General features: G+C 38.4%; 1 protein-coding gene and 1 long non-coding RNA gene across 3 annotated transcripts; one reads left to right on the top strand and one right to left on the bottom strand.

Annotated features, from left to right (window-relative positions):
- Window positions 1-2,300: 2,300 nt before the first annotated feature.
- Window positions 2,301-20,804, bottom strand: LOC116610670. Of its 2 annotated transcripts, XM_048731746.1 has the most exons (13): window positions 20,800-20,804; window positions 17,662-17,772; window positions 12,437-12,655; window positions 12,242-12,353; window positions 11,142-11,323; window positions 10,353-10,661; window positions 9,365-9,865; window positions 8,616-8,885; window positions 7,980-8,279; window positions 4,139-4,408; window positions 3,830-3,850; window positions 3,648-3,734; window positions 2,301-2,568 (listed from the first exon to the last, which is right to left on the bottom strand). In XM_048731746.1, exons 2-13 carry the CDS (start codon window positions 17,768-17,770, stop codon window positions 2,498-2,500), a joined length of 2,451 nt encoding a protein of 816 aa, XP_048587703.1. In that variant the 5' UTR covers window positions 17,771-17,772; window positions 20,800-20,804; the 3' UTR covers window positions 2,301-2,497. The 2 variants fall into 2 exon arrangements, with proteins under 2 accessions (XP_048587703.1, XP_032227271.2); XM_032371380.2 differs by lacking the exon at window positions 20,800-20,804 and having other exon boundaries at window positions 17,662-18,007.
- On the top strand, window positions 5,739-6,794 carry LOC116610671. Its single transcript, XR_007312626.1, has 2 exons — window positions 5,739-5,965; window positions 6,361-6,794. It is a non-coding gene; the product is annotated as an uncharacterized LOC116610671 (long non-coding RNA).
- Window positions 20,805-21,913: the final 1,109 nt, after the last annotated feature.

The following is a 21,913-nucleotide window of genomic DNA, read 5'->3' as shown; positions in this document are numbered from 1 at the left end:
TAATGTGCAGGACAATTAGTAGGGGGCCTAGGAGTGAGGCTGTGGGACACCAAACTCGACGCAGAAGGCTTGGGGATAAGTCCTTGCCGAACTGAACTTTTTGCGTGCGGTTTGTAAGGTATCCCTCGAACCATTTGAGACTAGGTTCCCTTATTCCGTAGTTATGTAATTTACGAAGAAGTAGCTGGTGACCTACAAGATCAAATGCTTTTTTTTTTCAAATCAATGAACGCTGCACCAGTCATACGTTTTTTGTCCATGTTTTCACGTATGTGGTCAACAAGCTTTACAACTGCGGTCTCTGTGGAGTGCTTTTTACGAAAGCCCGATTGAAAGATCGAGAGAACATTGTGTTTACGTAGGAATTCGTGCAGCTGAAGGTGAACGGCTCTTTACATGACTTTTGAGACTTTTAAGGCTATAAATACGGGGTCACTTTCGCTTCTTTCCGTTGTGAAGAAATTTTTCCAGCCTTGAAGGTTTGATTGATGAGAATCTTGCAGGGATGTTATCAAGCCCAGTAGCTTTACTTGACTTCAGCTTTGAAAGTTCTCGTCAAACAAAACTTGGGCCGACTTGCTGTAGTTGGAAATTCTCGTCAACTCCCGGTGATAAAGGTATAGACAAGGAAGAATATACTGCATTCCGGCAATTGAAAATGATGTGAAAAACGCATTAAACTTCAAGGCGGAGAGGCTGCTTGCTGGTACCGAGCTGCACTTTTTGGGTGGCAGGATCTGTTTGAGTGTCCTCCATACGTCCTTAGGGTCTTGATCTAAAGTAAGCTTACCAGAATAGTAGGTGCTCTTCTCTGTTCGTGATCTGGCGCTAACCGAGTTTCGTAGCCTTTTGTAGGTACTCCAGTGGATCTCACTGTTTATTTTTATGGCTTTTTTATGCTGGTGGTCCCTCTCGTGCATAAGCTGCTTTATTTCATGTGTAATCCATGGTACTGATCGTCCCCGCACTCGCCGTTTGACAAATGGAGCGTGCTGGTCTGCTGCCGTAAGGAATAGGAATCTCCTAGGCTGACCGACAAACGTATTGCAGGCGCGTGGCGAAAATCAAACTTGACAACAGTAAAATTTTGAATTTAGGTATATTTGCATACCTTTGTGTAAGTTTGTTTTTTGTGATAGAGAAATATAATTTTTCTTTAATTCAGAGGAATTTTATTTCAAAAGTATACAACCTATATCACAAACCTATCAAAACAAATAAAATGCCATGGTCACTGCTGTACTGTACACCTATACTTTGAGACTTAATGCTTTTATAGGCCTTCCTTCAAAGATGGACCTAGCCAATGATGCTTAGGTACTAATTTAATGTGGAACTGTCATTCTCCCATACTCTACCTCACTGGGGTAGAAGGGGGAGACTTATGACTTATTAAAATTTCTATCAGTAGGTGGTTGTCTCCACCAAGCCATCTACCGTTAAAACTCTAATCTTTTTATTAAGCGCCCGTCTTCATTGAGTTGCCTCCTTAGGGGAATGGAACGGGCTTATTAGAGAGGGGGCTCATCTTCTAACTTGGAAATTTTGGCTCTAGGGAGGGGGGGAGGGGGGTGTTGAGATATCATGAATTAATTTCCTAAGATTATAAGCAGTTTCACTTTCTTTTGTTTTGCCAAGCTCATCACAAACAAAATTTCAAGATCCTCTGGTCTTTACGAGCCGTCAGGTCTTGTAAACACCCTCACGCCCAGTTTAGCCACATCAAGCGACATTTTTTATGACATCACTGTTTGATATTTTGTCTGAAAATAAGTGTGAGGATTGAGTATTTTTTCTGAGCTTAGGGGTTTTGTTAAGCCTGGCTAAGTTCTTTTACAATTGTGCGGGTCGCGACTGCCATCTACTATCCCAAACTTTTGGGCTCTTTTTCGTATATTTTAACCCCTAAAATATTGTTATACCCGTGATGGGACGTAAAAAACATACGAGCTAAAACAGCTAAACGTATAGATATCTAATCCATGAAATATTGGTGAACTCGTTCAGCGTAATTGCTCTTTGCTTAGCCGGGCTTGGCGTGGGCAAAATTCAACGCACGATTTCTATAGTAGTGCAAGCATTTTTTTTCTGTGCAGGTCATATTTTGAAGCAAATTTAATAATCTACACAATATGGAGTCTTAGTATTATGTACTTTTTCTGAGCCTTGGGGGTTGCCGCGGAATCTATACAAAGGGATCGAACCAATGTTATCAACTCCTGCTTGGACAGGGATTGCAAGTTTTGTTCCTAACCTGCCAACTATATATCAATCAGGAGGGTATGAACGACAACATAATGTACTTTTGTTGTTTATATTTATTCAGGCAATTTCATTTTCTGTTATTTCGAAAGAGATTCAGTATTTGAACGTCCGCCATTGTTAATATTTCTTCTGGGATACGCCGCTGACCATAACATTTATGATCGTGCGTATAAAAAAATATTTCCGCGGTGTCGATTGAAGCTCGTACAAACATATGTGGACTCCGTTGCCATCAAACAGTGCAGCAGGCCGCAGGACATGACGGGAGGCAAGTGGAAGCTGGCTGGCAGGCTGCTGGACAAGCTGATGGAAAGTATAATGGTTATCAGTTAACGTTGTTCAACGCTAATTGCAATTATGGAATACTCGGTCAGAAATCACGAAAATGTTTGAAGTGAAGGTTGGTGCCCTGCATAGGACTCCGTATCGCATACCACCCTCCTGTTTTCTATCTTTTTGAACGACCGGCTAAATATATGAGAAAACACGGCATATTTACAGTAGAAATAACATTCTAGTCTGAGCAATTAAAATAAACTTCACAAGAAGCATTAAAATACCCTTTAACGTATATTCTTTTGTATTCTCTACCTCGCTCTATAGAGATCAAGGTGACATAAGTCCCGTTGTATTCTTATTTGTTGGAAAATAACTCTTTGCTAACTTTCCAGAACCATATGATACGGACTAATAACAGTGACTCATAATGACTCAGCATGATTTAGTATAATCTAGATATTTCCAGAATAGAATAATGTATTATTCATATAATATATTTGTAAATTACCTCAGGCGTTATCGATGTATTTTAGGAATACCGATGTAATGTTTACTTCTAGAACATTCCGTAACATGTCTATATAAACAGCTCGATCGCTGAGATCCTCACTTGTGTTTTCGACCTGGTTCAACTACTCTTGTGTAAAAGGCACCACTGCTGATTAAAGATTGTTTGAAGAAGCAAGACGTCTTCATCTCCGTTCAGAGAAACGTTTTCATTATTATTTGGGTCGAAATATTAATAAAAATAGGTGCTACAAATTAGTGTATAAAAGTCTAAAATGTCTAAAAGTCTAAAACTTCAAAATGTCTTCAACTCCGCCTATTTTTGCAAAGAGGATAAAATTCATGCTGCCCACATACATTTTACTATCGCTATCTTACTATATTTTTGCGACGATACGGGTAACAGAGTCTAGTGGATGGTAGTAAAGAGTAAAAAAAGTCGGTAGTCGGCGAATATTTTTTGTCAAAAGTCGTTTTTTTCATGTTTCTTCATGTTTTCTCTGTATTCGGGTTCAGGCCGTTTGTCGTTAGTCCTTCAACCCCATCCAGACCCTGTGGTGAGGGGTATTATTATGAGTTGCTCCCAAAATACGTACCACTTTGCAGAGGAAGCGGCGGAGCTGGTGAAGGGCTTGACGCTTGTGCAGGGTGGTAGTGGTAATGATAATGAACACTCGGTTTTTCTTTTGAGTAAAATACAACAGGAAAATTTATATAATGTTGAAATGCTAAAAAATTAACTAAAATTAACTAAAACTTTGAAGGAACTGAAACATACCTTTCGGTGACTCCGCTAGTTCTAAAAGGTAAAACATCAATTTAAAATAAGTACACTTATCCTTTGTTCCGGCTCTTTAACCGGCTAATTATTATTATCATTATCATTGTCATTATTATTATCATGTTATCATGTTCATGTCGAGCGAGTGCTTGTACAGAGGGCTACCAATGTAATAAAATTTTCTTGAATACAACAAATAGATCACAGATTGTCTCTTCTAGGGACGCACAGATAAACAAAACAAGAACAACGAGAGTCTTGCTACACGTTTTTTCATATCTCGGCATACCTTATATCTCGACATACCTTTCTTCGATGATACTTCGACGCTTAAATAGTCATCACATTGTTGTTTTGGTACCACTGCAATCGTCTTGTCTCCATTTAGGAGAATCCGTCTTTCTTCTTTCGGGTCTTCCGCCTTAAATAACACCTGTGGGTGAAGCTCAGGGCGTTTGACGATCACTCTCAGCTTGAAGACTCCTTCTGATACCAAGTACTCTTTGTCATTGACATCGGTGATAAGTTTGAAGGTGATGAATTCTTTGTTTATAAACTTAATAGCGACACACGTTTCTGGAAAGACAATTCAAATATTTGGGAAATACGAGTGGTAAAAAATGTGATTAAAGAATATCGATCAGCTGCTCCTTTGCAAGAAATATCTAAAGTTTACATAACTGTTGTCTTATACTTTATTAACGATAATTGATGATTGATCAAATGTTTATCAAATACTTGTTTTTTGTAGCCGATGGAAATAGATACTCGGTAGGACTCGATATTTCGCGGGACCGCAAAATTATTGCATAATTGTTTTTTTTTAGCTCAGAGGTTCATGCCTTTCGTCTCAAGCTGGAGGACCTCGGTCAGGGTTCATACCAAACAAGGTAAATTTTTAGCGGAGCACCTGCGGAGCCGCATAGTCATAGAAAAGTGGTATAGCTATACGATAAAGTTTCCAACGCCAACAACAGTCAGAACGCCGACACGTATGACAGAAGAGGAGAAGAGAGATGCGATTGAAAGACAGCGCCAACGCCGATTGTGTATGACAGAAGAAGAGAGGAGAAATGCGGATGAAAGGACTCGCCAACAACAGTCAGAACGCCGGCACGTATGGCATAAGAGGAGAGGAGAGATGCGAATGTAAGACAAAGAGAGAAAACGGATAAAAAAGATTGACACTCTTCCCAGCGCTACAAACAGTTTAGGTGAGTTTGGTACTTGATAGAGGGACTTTCAAAATCCCTTGCAACTAAATGTAATTGTTAAAGTGTGAGAGTCAAGCCAGAACAAAAGAGAACAAAGACATTACAAGTGTATTTTAGTACTAAATAATTTAAATAGTATTTCACGGGTTTTTGAAAACCACTCTACTTAAGGATTAGCAATGTTGGATTTTGTGTTTATGTTGGAAAGTACAGTCGCTAAAACTAGAAACGACGAATTGATACCATACCTACCTTCCACAGATTCATTTGCTGAAATGTGCACAAAAATATATGCGTCGTGATTTTGATCAGAGGGGTTTTCATAAACCCGTGAAACAAAGAGTAATTATAATTAGTAATTATAACAGTCAAAGTGTATTAATCAAGCCATAACAAAAGAGAACAAATAGATTAGAGTGTACTCTAGTGTTAAGTTAATACGCTAAATCTTTCACGGGTTTTTAAAAACCTTTATACTTTAAAATTTATACTTTAACCTTTATACTTTAAGATTTATACTTTAAGTCCTTGTTACTCTGTCCTTTAAATTGCTGTCCTTGCACACCCCACCCATCATGGTCATTTTTTCTACTTAAAAGTAATTATTTTATCTGTTAATTTGGATAACTTTCTTAACCAATCAATCTTTTGGGTAGATCTTTAAATGGTACTTAACTTATATGTGTTCAGTTTTTTAATTGCCTTTTTTAAAATGAAAAAGCCAGATTATTTTAGAGGACTATTTATAATCTTACAATTAGAAATAACTAAGACAGTTTAGTACACTGATTCATGAGAAAAAAATCTAACTGTTTTATTCCTTATGTATTGTGCTGCATCCTATTCACAGGATTTAGCTGTAGAAACACACAAGTTAGAGAAGAGAACAACTTAACCAGTCAAGAATGTGTAGCAACAGGTAAGAAAAATATAAAAAATACATCTATTTTGCACATGAAGCTGACGTTAGATTGTACTTTGTAAGGTGTTTTGATTTTTTGTAGCTGATTTCTAACATGAGATGATATATTATATTAAGCAATGAAATCTCAGATTTGGTAAGAATTTTACACCCTAACAGATACTGTATCTCTTAGGGGTAAGACTTGCTGTTAACCACGCCCTTAGTGCTATCATCTAAAATTTGATTTTGCTATTGACCATTCTCATATGTTTTTTAAGTCCCCCCACAGTAAATAAATTTAATTTGTGAAAATATGTGTAGATATAATCTTCTCCAGAAAAATGTTCTTCACATTTTACAGTGCTGCTAATTTGTTTACTAATCTATTTTATAATATTTGTATTATTTAGAAAAAAACAGCAAAGCCTGTAAAGAAGGAGAAGAAGGAGAGGACACACATTAATAACTTTACATTCTATCGCTAATTGCAGTCATATTATCGGTTGAGACAAAGTCCCTAGGATTTACACTATTGTAAGAACTTATTTAAAAAAGTGGATTTAGAAGACTATACATTTATGTTGGTTTAATGCCCAATTTGTTTTAATATATGTTATGTAATAATAATTGTAATATCTGTTATATGATGATAATTGGTTTGTTAATTACTTTTTTTCAAATCAGTTATTTTGTGTAACAGCGTGCTGTGTATTATAGGAAAATGATGTCTTCAGCTGTTACATAACTAATTAGTAATAGAAGGCTTTGATTTTTTTATATCTAGCCTGCTTATTTTTCAATTTTGTAGCAACCTACACGTCAACAGCAGAAACAATTCAATCAATTTTGGTATCAGACTACATTTAATCGATAGCTATGATGTTACCCTGAAGTGGGGGTGGGGGGGGGGGGTTGGGGTTCTCCACCTTTATTTACTATAGGCCATGCCACCAAAAAGAAAATTATGATTTACATTCTTTGCTCTAAAACGTATATATTTTGAGCAGTCTGTCCTAACAGAGTATTTATTTCTAGTCTATTAGTGTTGAACAGGATCTTTTGCTTTCATTTGAATTGTTATTTCAGATGTTTTGACACAACAGAGTCAGGGTTTAAAAGCATTGGCTGCATCCTTGTACCGAAAAGGGGACATGTGGACCACACTATGGGTCTGCACTAAAAGGGGACATGTGTACCACACTATGGGTCTGCACTAAAAGGGGACATGTGTACCACACTATGGGTCTGCACTAAAACATGTGGACCACACTATGGGTCTGCACTAAAACATGTGGACCACACTATGGGTCTGCACTAAAACATGTGGACCACACTATGGGTTTGCACTAAAACATGTGGACCACACTATGGGTCTGCACTAAAACATGTGTACCACACTATGGGTCTGCACTAAAAGGGGACATGTGTACCACACTATGGGTCTGCACTAAATTATAAAAATAGTCAGGTTCCACAGATACTCTCATCATCTCACATAAAGCAAAGTTTAAAACTGTCCTATGCAACTGCTTTTCAACTGAGATTTCTTTTTTTTATAAGCGGGCTAGATATTATATATAATTTATTACCACATCTCAATCTATTCATAAAATATAAATTTCTCAGTAAACCCCTCTATTTATATGACTACTGTTTCCAGTAACTAATGTAAGAGAGATAAATGTGCAGATTATCTTATTCCTTATATGCATTTCAGGTTTCACCTTTTTATTGATACCTAATTTCCTTATACCCGATTCGAGTTTTGGGTCTCCGCTTTTAGGCAGTGCCTAAATATATATAGTAGAGGTATTAGATATGGTCTGTATATTTTGGGAACGTGAGTCCCTCGATGTATTCGGACATTAAGCATTATAAGGGTATTGCACATTGTTCAACTGTATTTAGGGACTTCTGTACCATTTTCAGTGATAGTGCTTTCACACAAACCTTACTTGTGTGATGATGTGTAGTGGTATAAAGGTAAAAGAACGATGCGGGAAGCGATGCAGGAAGATTGAATACTTACGATTAGTTGTCTCTGCACCCTTGTTCTTTTTCGAATGGCCAGGTATAGAAGGCGTTGATACATCTATGACGTTTCGGCAGTTCGCAGTCGGACTTTTTTCGCTAGGGATTGGTAGAAATGTAAACGCACAGCGCTGTTGGAATTCTTTCTTCTCACTGGCGTATCTTAAGATTAGTTCGACGCCGTGTTTGCGGTCTTTCATGGATTCGCAAATGAACCAGAGGTCGTGGTGTATCATCATGATCATCAGTGAAAACGGGTAAGCTACGATCTTATGGAACACAAATGTTGCTTCTTTGTCTGAAATGCAAAGAATACAAATATTTCGTGGAATATAAAAACCAAACCAGTTTACAGAAACGTGGCTCATCCACTTGGGGCTCTTACTCCTCTTGGCCCAGAAAGCTAGCTAGGCAGTGAAACCTGGAGCAATTTTCTACTCTTACACGAATAGCACAGTATACACTAAAGCATTCTTTAACGTCCCCTTTACATTGTAAGTTAAAGCGTTTAGAGACGTCACCTCGGTTTTGTGTCTCGTCAGAAAGAGTGGAAACACAGGGGAAACAAGCCCTAAACAAAGCAAAACGTAGTCAAAAATCAAATAAAGAAAACTAAACTTGTTGTTAAACTTACTGAAATGGTCAGTGCCATCTTTCTTTCCCAGGAAGAACCTAAAGTTCCTCTGAACGATGAAGTACCCTTGAATACATGCAGACTCGAAGGAAAGCAGGCTATTTTCTCTCCCGGGTACCATCTTCAAACCTCTCCGGGCGATAAAATACTGACAGTGAGTGTCCATGTTGAGGTGGCTTTCATCCGACCGGAAACACTGATTGATGGTGGCATTCTCTTGTATGGCTGGGATGTTAAGGGAGTGGATAGTGTACTTTGATCCAATCACAACTTTAAAGAAGAAAGCAAAAGGTAAAAATAAAAATATAAAATACTCAGGGTTGTCAATACAAATAGCGAAAAGGACTATCCTGATATCAGCAGTTGTTAGAGCGCACAGAACGACATTCCGCACATTTGAAAAGAACATACGAAAAGCAGAAAAAAGGTAATGAAATATCAAGATTCCATAAGTTAGTTAATGCCAGGGTCAAAGGTCACTCATAAAATATATTGTACGAGTAGGCGTAACATAAAATTAGTAAATATAAATATTCATGGCCAACATGTTTTATGGAGTAAGCAAATCAAACATGCAAGAGAAACGTACTTTCTGATAAATAATATATGGACTTTGCCACCTGGGTGACAAAAAGGTTTATCAATCAAAACGTTGATTTTCACAAACCTATTGGTTAAAGTTTAGAGATTCCCCATAGTGGTCACATAATTCACGGTTATGAATTCGGTAATACATCAATCACGCTAACCTTCTTTTGCGGCCCCGTTCAAAAACACTGATTTCCTGGCAATCTCGTCAGGATCTTCGCCGTCGTTTGGCATTTTGACGAATGTAGCACCTGGCGTGATAGCTACATTCTGATTACCAGCCATTCCCATATGTAGCATCCCTTCTTTGGTTCCACCAGAAGGCAAAATTGCTGTGAAAATCGGCTTCTCGCTCGGAACACGGCGTGACATCAGAGCAGCGCTAGAACCAGACTGTGACGAAGCACTAGAAGATGAGGATTTACTTCCGCTAGCACTTGCTCCACCTGTGCTTCCCCCCCCGGCGCCTCCACCCCCAGCACCTCCATTTCCGGCATTTCCACTTCCGGCATTTCCATTTCCGGTACTTCCACTTCCGGTACCTCCACCCGCTGCAGATCCTCCTCCTGCCCCCTGGTGTCCGCCACCAGATGCTCCTGCTGATGAACCCCCGGCAGAGGAAGCGCCAGTCCCACTTGACGAGCCTCCTGAAGGGGATGTCCCTAGAGTAAAGCCAATGTATAATATTATAACCATGATTATGTGATTATATTGTTATTATTTTTAAATTATTCGGGTGCCCTAATTGTTGTTTTCATGTGATATAACGAGTTCTTCATCTATTTTTCCCGCGTAAGAACTAGGTAACCTAAGAGCAAGTGCATGCTGGCATGCCAAAAATATCTTCGTTAATTTATATTTGCTTTAGGTTTAATTATTATAAATAAAATCGCTTTTTAGATTATCTTTCTGTGAGGAAAGTTGTAGATAAAAGACATAAATGCTATATTATGGATTCTCCCGATTGGTTTACCACAGAAAATCACAAATAAGAAATAAAAAAAGGAAAATAGAGTTTTCTGTTTTTTTTTAATCAAATTCTTCGTATATTCTTTATGATTATTAAAACGATCTTGCCACTTTTACTACGTTAAACTCGCACTCTGGTGTGGCCTGATATTTAAAAGACGCCACAGTCATTCAGCCAACCTTTCTGAGATTCCGCTTCTTTTGACGCAACTCCATACTTATTCAAGTGAATATTGATCACTTCACCAGGTCCTGAGTACGCCTTCAGAGCAAGGTTTATAGCTTTATTCATTACTCTTCTCGCTGCCTTCGCGGCTGCTTCGGCCCCAGCCTTTGCTCCTCCTTCTGCTCCTGCAGCTGCTCCGGCTGCGGCTCCAGCACGAGCCCCTGAACGAGAAGCTGCTGACTCTCCCGCATTGGCTCCCGCTCTCGCTCCTGCTCGGGCCGCTACCTTCATAAGGTTCATCTGCGAGGCGGAATTGAACTGTGCTGTGGGTAGAGATTCATAAGTAGTATAGTAACAGGAAGGTTAGCCCTTTTTTGGGTGAACTCGTTTTTCGGGAAGGACTCCTCCCAAAACAGTCGCCATGGCAACCAAGGGAACAAAGGAATGGGAGGAGTTGGGAGGAGTAAGAACAACAGACTAGGAGGAGTAGAACAATAGACTCGGAGGAGTAAGAACAATACTTTCATAAAACCCCCATTTTTAAGGAAAAATTGCAAATGGCAGTTCTGTTAGGTATCAGGGTTTATTATATTTCTACAAAATGCAGGAGAATATGAAAGGCTAAAACGATTTTCCCAAAACTATTATCAATGTCTGGTAAGCCCTTCAACATTTGACATAGCAACATAGTGGTTACTTCTGGCTTCATCAATTATCATGTTGAGCAATGTTATGACAAATAAAAAGGGCAAATAGTCATAACCAAGAACAATAATAACTGATAACTGGCCTTGGAAAAATACCTGACGATGATGAATAGGCTGTCCACAAGAACTGAGAGGGGATGGGTGCGTAGAATTTGCCATCTGGAGTCTCTACCGCGACTCCCAATGAATCACCACTATAGTATTCCGACATCAGCGTCTCCATGTAATAGAACTTTCCTTTTGTGAGCTGCGCTGGCCATGATTTCTGCTCATCATACCTTACAATAAAAGGGACGTGTAGAACACAAATATTGAAGAGTACTGTTTTTGATGAGTACAAGTACGCACTAGATATATCTAGGCACTGCCTAAAGCGGAGCCCCACATATCACTTATTGTTCGTATCAGTCAGTCAGATATGCAATAGCTGTTATACAATATGTGAATCTACCACAAGTTTGATCGATAAATAATATATTTTAGAATTATTGCATTGTAGGGAAAAGACTAAACTGAACAATTTACATCGAGTAAAATTTAACAAAAAATAGTTAATGATACAATACAATAAAGTGGTTTTCAAAATACCCGCGAAATACTATTTAGCTTATTTAGACTGATACACTGTAATGTCTTTGTTCTCTTTTGTTCTGGCTTAACTATTACAATTTAACAACTACATTTTGTTGCAAGGGATTTTGAAAACCACTCTTTCAATTCAGCATTGAAAACAACAATTCCAATTTGTAGTTCTGTACCAGATGCCACTGTTTCTTTTATGCTTTGGCCTTTTAAGTTCACCTTCCTTTTCGCAAATCGCTCTGTTTTCCATGTTCGTATTTGTGTAATTTCACAGTGTGTTACAATATATATTAAGCTTTTGGTTTTGTAGTATACAAACGACTAAAAGGAAATTGAAAAATAATAATTTTTCCAGTACGCGCGCGTTCCCACTTTCGCGCCATTCAAATTTTCGACCAAACAGACAAGCGAAGGGCACGGACATACGGAACACACAGGCATCCCATTGTGACCACGGAAACTTTATCGTATAGCTTACTAATTTTTCTAAACAATTTTTCTAAACATGATTTTTTTTTTTGGGGGGGGGGGGCTGTACTACCACTCTTTTTTCCTTCTAGATTTAACAGTGATAGGTACGAGCCTGTTAAGCTTGATAATGTACTTCTACTCACTTATAATATTCTGTCGGCTTTGTAGATCGTTTGCCAGATACACTTGCAATTAAACTTTTATGCTTGGCCGTTTCATCACTGCTCAGAAAAAGCTGACCTTGATTGTTAGCAGCTGAGGATAAAAGTAATGAACGTGTACATTTTACGAAAACCTAAAACAGATATAAGAAAGACAAATATAATTGTTTTACTTACAAATATAGAATATGTGAGAACCGCTCTGCTGTGGTACAAAGTAGGTTCTGATCCGGGTACCGAAATTCTCGCCCCAGTTCTCGGGTTGCGTAAAGGCGGAGCCGTAACCGCGCCAGGTTGGGAGGTTGGGGAAGCGTGAGTCCTTTAGAAGAGTCTTGATGTCATAAGTATCCACTCCTTCCCACTTCTCGATATACACGCCATGCTGACTTTTAACACCTGAGGATAAGGCGCGGCGGTGGCCAGTATGAGAAACATGATGAATTGTACCCTCCTTGTTTATCTTTTAAGGGTAATTGAGATTGTGTTTACAAATGATGGTTTCCTTAGTCTAGATTTTAGCACGCCCGTGGACCCCTCCGCTTACATTTTATTTGGCAAGCTAAACTCCTCCGCAGATATTTTATTTGGCAAGCTAAACTCTTGAATGTTCTTCGAAACCACATGCCATCTTCAGCCCTTGGTAAAACTTGCTTATTAGTGTTATCTCAGAGTTACCTTGATTACATTGATTATTTTGTAAATCTCAAATACACAGGGACGAGATACCAAATCTGTGATTTCCCAGGTCCTCACGCTTTTGGCTGATTGGTTCGTTTTTGGTTCGTTTTACCGAATGTATCAAATTCTACCCGTTCCCTCTTGAATTGTGTTACATTTATTTGCTTTCGTGTGGGATCACCACACAGATTGCTGTCGGGTCCTAGCGTAAAAATGTAGAGAGCCTAGTACTGTGTTGTTATATTGTGTGATTTCGACGGTCAACAATTAAAGCATGGGAAATAGCACTCTTGCCTTTGTCTTCATCTTCCGGCTAGTCTAAAGCATGAAGAACGATTTTTAAAATAGAAAGGGCTTTAGACCAGCGGCGGCCAGGCATAACTTATTTCTTCCAATTTTTGTATGCAGGTTTATAAAGAGGTTTACGGCAAACTCGCCACCATGGCCAACTCGCCACCAACCAACTCGCCACCACCAATGTTCAACTCGCCACCACCAATGTTCAACTCGCCACCACCAATGTTCAACTCGCCACCGTTAAGATATTTTGCTTCTAGTGATTCATTGCTGACGTCACGTGACCATATGAGTGCACCCCCATGACACTTTCATGAAACATACCAAGATTGGTTGTTATATAATGTTTCGTTCATGAGATATGTATATTTTTGTTCTTAATGAAATCGGAATAGTTTTGCTTTTGGTAACGTCATCGATGATGTCTAAAATCACGTGACCCTACTTTTGCACCTCCCTTGACACAAACATAACACCTACCGAGTTTGGTTGCCATTCAATGTTTCCTTGGTGAAATACAAATATTTTTCTATGACGTTAGCAATTTTTTGCTTCTAGTGACGTCATCGATGATGCCACAGATCACGTGTCCACAATTTTGTACCCCCCTTAACATACATGACACTTGCTAAGTTTGGTTGTCATAAGTTGCTTTTTGGGGACGGACGGACATCGCGTTACTAAAACTCGAGTCGATGGGTTACCAATATTTGTTACCAAAATTTTCTTGGTTTCACTTTTATTATTCCCTAAAAATAGCAACCTTTGCTAAAGTGATTGGTCTAAACCAATCAGAATCGAGCATGGCGGCTGTGTGATGCACGTCTATCCTGTGATTTTGTTCTTGCGAACAAAACACGCCTGCAGTTGGGGAGAGAAGTACGTTGTTAACCACATAAATACAAACATTTTGTGTTTTAAGATACGGAGGAAATAACATGTAGCGCCATCTTTACGTCATCTTAGCGAAAATTAGCATATTGTCGGCATTTTCTCGAACGTCGGAGTCGGTTATACTTAAATCTCGATAAATAAAGCTTTTTTCGACATTAATCCGCTGGAAGCTGAAACTAAGGGGTCGTCCACACTAACACAGATTCAAAAGTATCCGGATTCGTTTCGGCGAAAACGCATCACTTGATTCGTGTCCACACTATCGTTTTTGCATCGTGTTCGCCTGGATCCAGCTGTCAACACTAACACGGATTCAAACGTTTGAAAACGCTGAATGGAACAGGGTGATGTCCTTTTTACGATATGCGCATGCTCAAAGCAGCGCGCGCCTGCGATATGAAGCCATTGTTTTCATTTTGATACGGATTCGACCGCACACACTACCGCCAAAGTATACGGATCCATTTTGATTCACTTTCGACAGCTTTTTAAAAAGTATCCGGATTCGCTGGATTCTGCGCGCGTGTTAGTGTGGACGTAAGGCCTAAACGTTTCAAAAAGTATACAGATTCAAACGAATCCGTGTTAGTGTGGACGGCCCCTAAACCGTTTTATTCTTCTCTAAATTGTTTTGTGATTGTTTTACGTTCAGAACCTGATTTTGTGGCCCATAAGGGCAAACGCAACTCGAAATTTGATTGTAAACACAGAAAACCCAAAAAAGTAATATCATGAGCGGCGCACGAAACCAAAACCAAAAGGAGCCAACTGAAGCGTTACCTTCTTGAGACAGACAAAGACCAACAACTTGGAGCTTGTGAAGAAAGGGAAACGTAAGAAATTGTTATTGCAAATGAGTATTTTATAAGGGAATGATCATATATTATTAAGGGTGCACTTTTTAAGTAAGGTAGAGTTAATGAAAGACTGAAAAAGGGCTCATTTATGTGTAGGAGGGGGTACCTGGCCCCATGAACCCCCTACCACGCGCTGAAGCGATAAAAACTAATGGGAAACGGGACGTAGCTCCCTATACGTCGTTCCAAACTCGAAATGATCGTAGAAATTCCGTTTATATTTGAATATAAGTATTTTAGTAACATAGGGTTCTACGTGTCTATAGCTCTCAATTTACGAAAATATCACGGCAAACTGTCTAGTGAGTTCAAAGTATTTTATATTTGTCGAGAAAGGGTAAGCAAATCTGAATTCAGATTCAAATGAAAAAAAAAACAAATATAAGAAATTTTTTTGTCAAATAACGATTTTATAGTGTATACAAGCAAGGTAAAGCATTCAATTCCGACAGCAAAGCTCAATTTTGAATCGTTTCAAGGGCACCCAACGACCATTTTCGGTCAAATATCCTGTTCGTAAGCAAGGTCACCTACGGATCCTATTTTACCTTTTTTATTTTCGATGTCATGACAGTATAATTAATTATTATTATTTTAAAAAATAGCGCTATCAGGAATCGAACCCGGGTCACTGCGGTCGGAGTCAAGTGTCCGCACCGCTAGACCAACCTGATATTGCGATATTGCCGAATGAACTTGTAACTAAAATTAGTTTTAATACTATTGGTATCGTACCGTTCGAAAAGTTTTTGCTAGCATGTCAAATTATAGCATATTCTTTCCGGAAACAAAATAAAATACCCGCAATAATTGATCACGCTACTGTCATACAATGTGTTTTATGCATGTAAACATTCTAGAAAGGCGCAAAATATATATTCGATGAACAAGCGAGGGCCTTGTGTTTGTACGAGTTTTGTTTGGTATTTTGTTTAGCTGGAAGAATTGTAATAGATATTTGTGGAAATCTTTTCTCTTCTATTTTGTCCTTCTAACAGATGCCTTTTTACCCTTCAAAAAAGACACCGCTAACACAGGCTTTTCCCTGTGTGTTTCTCGGACTTTATACTCGCAGTTTTGGCTAGTCGCTCTTTCAGCACAAACTCAAACAAACAACGCGAAAACCCAGAGGCGCGATTCGGCATGTACTAAAACAAAGAGAATTAAAAGTTTTGCTACCATTTTTCTTGTTTCTTGATTTGGACTGAACCGTAGAAGACCGATTGACGTCAGTGACAAAGGCGCAAGCGCACGCTCAACCCACATGGAAGACTTTTCTGAAAAAAACTAGCTTATTACATACTTTCCTGTCATTATAAAAAAATGCCCGTACAGGTCGATAACATTGCCCTTTTATAGTACTAGGCTTTAACCGGAAGTATATATATGATCTAAGGATTGCTGTGTTTCTAAAGCACAGAAAGACCACAAAAAGTTTACGGATGATCGATCCGACCATCCGACGATCGAGTGACACAAAAGTCCCCTAGTATTTTCGGGAGCGAGTATACAAGGGACATTACCTAGAAATTTCGCTTGAGGATCTTAGAATCGCTAGGAGTTTCGGATGCCTCGGGATGAGTAACAAGATTTTTCGGATGGCTGTAATTTCGCCTAGCAAATCCGAACAGATAAAAAATATCTAGGAAAGCTCTATATTGTAACAAAATGACTGCATGACTGTTGTGAAATTTTCGTCGTTGAGTGCCCTTGATCGTTTGCCCTTTCTCGACAAATATAGGATGCTTTGAACTCACTTGGTTTACAAATTAATGGCTTATTTGAATAAATTGTAAACTGTCGTGTATTCAGTCCATTGAAGACTTTTCCCGACAGTTGTAGGAGATAAAATTCAGTGTCACATTGATAACGTTTTTATAGTATATACAAGGAAAAACGTTCAATTCCGACTACAAAGCTTAAATTATATTCGCTTGCCCTTTCTCCACAAATATACAATACTTTGAACTCACTAGGTCGACAATTTATTGTTTTACTGTGATGCTTCCGTAAATTGAGAGCTGTAGACATTTAGCACTATATTTAGAAAAACCCTGTCACTAAAATTACGATTTTACAGTGTACACAGACAAAGAAAAACATTCAATACCTACAACTAAGCTCCATTCAGATTCGCTTCCCTTTCTCGACAAATATAGAATGCTTTGAACTCACTAGGAAGACAATTTACTGGGTTATTTGAATAAATTGAAAACTGTCGGGCATTTAGTCCATTCCTGTCCCGACTATCGGGCATATAGCCAATGCGTTACAAATAAAGTCATGATTAAGCAAGAAAATAAATAAATAAGTTCCACACCTACTTAAAAACAGTTTACCATTGTATAATATGAATCTTCATTCTTATAATTCATCGAACAATAATAATAATTTCACAATACAATATCATTAATTTCACTGCATTGAAAATTACTTGTTTAATAATAAATCATTGTCAACACTTTTAACACTAACAATGTCGTGCCTTCATATATCTACTTAACAACTGAAAACCACTTGACACGGTTATACAAGCGGCGGCATATAAATACAATATATATGGAAATAAATACAAGATGAAAAAAGTATCTGGGAATTTCATTTCATCTTTCGAAGTTTTTAAAAATGCGATCATGAAAACGGGATTTTGATATTTACTCATTTGAATTTACTTACCAGAAGCGAAGGGAAGGGGAGCCTCTTCTGCGCCAATAACCGTTATGAACAACACCGCTATTATACTTCTACAGGCTTTCCGTCCAGATAAACAATGAAGTCCGGTCATCGCTGGACTGGCGTTCATCGTGAGCGCCTTCCTGTCACGGATGTCTGAGGTGCCACAAGCATATAAGGCGGATCTTTTCACCTTTTGAAGGGTGAAACGCCTATATTCATTTTAGGAAGGCCAAGATATATTTTTTAGAACTAGTTAAACTTGCTCATATATTTGATAGTTTTTCCCTCTTTTCTTTTTAGGATAGCCCAAATATATTTACTAGAACTAGTGAAACAAGTTTATATATCTTATAGTTCTTTCCTCTTTTGTTTTCAGGAAGGCCAAGAAAAATTTTCTAGAACTAGTAAAACTAGTTTTAGCAAAATGTACCTGTCGTCTCACTTTGTTGCTTTTGCGGCCAACGGTAGGGACAATTTGAAAATACAGCTTCATCATTATTGATATCATTATTTTAATTGTGTTGTTGTTGTCATTATTTTTATTTTGAAACATCCAAAACTCGAAAAAAAGCAATTATCATGACATAGTGACTTAGTGACCTACATAGTGACATAGTGACCTACACTTGCGAAAAAGCGTTCCTGTTATGAACAAAGAAAAACCCCGAATATTAAACTTACCCCAATCACTTATATTTAAGTTTCAATTTGCTATTAAAGCCACATTGTCACCAGTTTACTTCCGGTCGATTACGTAACAAAGATCAATATACAATCAATCAATCATTAGTTTATTACCGTCTATCTCAGGAAGGCTGACTTACAGGCGGCGCCAGCAACATAATTACAAAATGGGTGTACAATTACGAAAAATGAGAAGTATATTTACAAGAAACAATCTGTCCGAACCGATCAGTGATCGTGGGTTTAATGTGACAGCTCGTGTTTGCCCGCAAGTTGGCTCTCAGTCTACTCTTTACCTGGTTGTACAATGTGTTTCCTGTTTAATGTTCTTGATGAAGTTCTTACATTTATTTTTTCTCATGACTGCTAGGAACTCTATGTTACATTCCTCTAAAGCATTTTTCATATGAGAGTGACGGCACGGTTATTCACAAAGAGCGTTTCTGAATAGCTTAAAAAGCGTTTTCTAGATATTTAGGAAGGTGGGCGTAAACCGTAAAACCAAGAGAGCAGAAGATAAGAGATGGACACTGGTATTACCCGCGCGCCATGTCGATTCCCAATCTGGCTATTTTTAGTAACCACCACCCCACCACTGCGCATGAGGATTTGCTCCTTTTATTTTGCCCTACTCCCCCGCGGGTTGCGTGTTGTTGTTTTGCCAACTTGATAGGAATGAAAAGAGATCATGTAAAATAACTCGGAAGAAGAAAACTCTTAAGTAAGCAAGATTGGCAAATATATTCACAGAAAGCTAAATCCCATAATAGTTCGCGTTTGATTCAAATCCAGACTCCAGCTTGTATAAATAACAACATAAATATATAACATATAATAATAACAACATCAAAGTACACTGTTAAATTGACAGAGCCGAAAATGGGCCCAAAACGGCACGTCCAGGACGACCCCGTTCATTGGGGTCAAATCAGCCTCATTCGAATGGTGCTGTTTTGGCGCCAATTTTTAGGGTCAAATCGGCCACTTCAGTTGAGCCAATTCAGCTTTTTTGAGCGGTTGATATGGAAAACAGGGGTGCTGTTTTGCTGGTGTCAAAACGGCCCATTAAAAATTCAACCCTCTTATAAATGCCCCCCCTAAAAGGTCAATATGGCCCTCTTTCAATTCAATTCAGCCCCACCTAGAATTCAGCCCTTGGGGCCAATTTGGCCCCTTTCTAAATTTAAATTCAGCCCCAGATAAAGCGAAGTCATTTCTTCTATTACACTATTTATTAAAAACCAAGTCTTACAATGCAAGAACACTACATATATTAAGATACATCTTATAATGTAACATATTTCACAATTTTACTAAGTCACAAAGTTTACATTAACTGGATCTAATATTTGTATTTATGATGTATCATAGATGAAGCAGCTGTTCTGATTTTTTTAAATCTATTAATGAGTGAGACTTCAGCTGGCTAACTTAGTTCCACTGAACTAATTTCTTATGATCTGTAATAATTTCGATGATCATCACCAGAATTAGCTGTTACTAATAGTTTACTCTATACAGTATGCTCATATATGAAATGAGTATCACATCTTGGTATAAAGTCATTTCTTAGAAAACTAAATAAGATGCTTACTTGGCACATCAGACCAAGATCCTGGACACAATAGAAAATACAATGCAATGTCATGGCAACCACTGAGACCATTGTATTTTCTATTGTGTTCTGGCCCCGACCGCGCTCAGTGGACCGACTGCTTGTCAGCACCCTGGAAGAACGATAAATTTCGACTTTGCAGCTAAAAATTGCAGGGAAATTCTGGTCTTTTGGATAATTTTCTTCGATTGATGTGTTTAGAAACTGTTCTTCTATGGCATATAGGATTTTGAAGGGAAAAGATGTCCGTTTTCCGCCGCAAAAGTTGCCTCGAAGAGTCTAAGTTGTGTTTGCCAGGGCGTGGAGCTTCCTACCCTGTTGTATTTTATTACGAGTGAATAGGATGTGAACCGAAATGAGGGAGGAAAATCGCCTAAACTGTTATGAATCACGGCTAAAACGGAACCAGATCAATCTACGACAACAACTACAATAAACTGGCTTATAACAGATATATTCAGTACACAAATTAAAGAAAATATTCGTTACACGAATATTTCGTCTGGTCTGCCCGTGGTAATGAGAGAAATGATGTATTAAGTACAGAAATAAACAAACTTTTGTCCTAGGATTTACAAATATTAGCCAAATATTAAATTTTAAAATATAATTCAGCGCGATTTGGCATAATAACCACTAGCTACAAGCCTGCAAATAGGTGACACGAACGTTTGCTATTCCTAAGAGTAAAATACCGCATAAAACGAACTTTGGAACTCGGCGGTAAAAACAGAAACGAAATTCTTTCATCTATCGCGTTTCAGTCGCAAACAAAACTCATTAACTACTTTTGCTTAACCTTACCTTTGATATCCATGTACTCTACAGCAATCCAACACGAAGAGCACACTTGAACTGCCGCATTTTGAAGGGAAGCAATTTCCTACGGACGTAGATTGTGGTGAGTCCGCGGCCTCGCAGCGGTCTCTCTCTTATGTACCCATACGAATAAGAGAGACAATTCCTGCCTTTGTTGTATACTGAATGAAATTTTCCAACCATTTTTATTTGAATTTTCTGACAATTTATCTTATATAACTTTGAACCATGACAGCTGGCGGGTCCTTTTACTTTTTCTTCCTTTGTTCTATTTTACTAAAGTTATTAGCGTAAGCTTAATTGAGTACTTATTTTACTTACTTTAATGGGTACCTCTTAGCATATGAAGTTTTAATCACAATGCAACATGTCTTTGATACCTGCTTTTCTATATCAATTTATTTTGAGGGTTTACATGGATTACATGGATATATACTCGTCATCATAAGTAACTTATTGTAAGTACTTTAACATTTTCAATTAAAACTCACAGAAGAGTCTACAGAAATTACATCATAAATTGTTTTTTTTTTGCAGATAGGTATTATATGATACCTATGGCTACGCAACCCCTCCACTCCTCCCTCAGCTAATTCTGAATACGCGCCTGCTAAACGTTTACGTTCTTGTTATGGTTACCAGAGATAAAACGCAAAACAACGAACCTGCGCGTCCCTAAGTCGAGATTAGAAAACTAATTGGCTGAGTCACTCGTCCATTCTTGCTCATTTAATTTTATAATCTGCCTGACGACATATAAATTAATAAACACTAACTAAATTGAGTAGACTAAAACTAGATATTTATATGGTCTGTCACCACACACAAAAGTCGGATCGCCATTTTGGATTTCTCCGACAATCTCGCACTTTCCGGAGATGGTGATCGGAAAGTTCTGACTGTGAGGTTGGGTGTGACCGCTGGGAGTCCGCGGACTCGACCGCAATCTACGTCCGTTGGAAATTGCTTCCCCATTTTTAAAATTGGAGGACCAAGACCCCCAGCGTTGAGGCCTCGTCCCCAGTCCTACTCTAGGTTGATAGACATTAGGCTACCTACCTATGCTGGTGTTATTAGGTGCTCACTTTTAAAAGCCTTGCCAGCAAATAGGAGTTGCGTTCAGAATGTGGTGCG

The sequence above is a fragment of the Nematostella vectensis genome, chromosome 8, assembly GCF_932526225.1.
Source record: "Nematostella vectensis chromosome 8, jaNemVect1.1, whole genome shotgun sequence".
Classification (NCBI taxonomy): domain Eukaryota; kingdom Metazoa; phylum Cnidaria; class Anthozoa; order Actiniaria; family Edwardsiidae; genus Nematostella; species Nematostella vectensis.
Note: the sequence above shows the minus strand (reverse complement) of the source record. Positions and strands in the feature narration are given on the sequence as shown.

Bases quoted from the DNA above. Each gene is read 5' to 3' on its own strand.
- LOC116610670 (XM_032371380.2), bottom strand. From the start codon at position 17,788: ATGAACGCCAGTCCAGCGATGACCGGACTTCATTGTTTATCTGGACGG. The intron at 4,409-7,979 runs GTAAGTATTCAA...TTGTCTTTCCAG, and splicing joins GGGTGCAGAGACAACTAATC to AAACGTGTGTCGCTATTAAG. The intron at 3,851-4,138 runs GTATGTCGAGAT...TTTACCTTTTAG, and splicing joins CGAAGTATCATCGAAGAAAG to AACTAGCGGAGTCACCGAAA.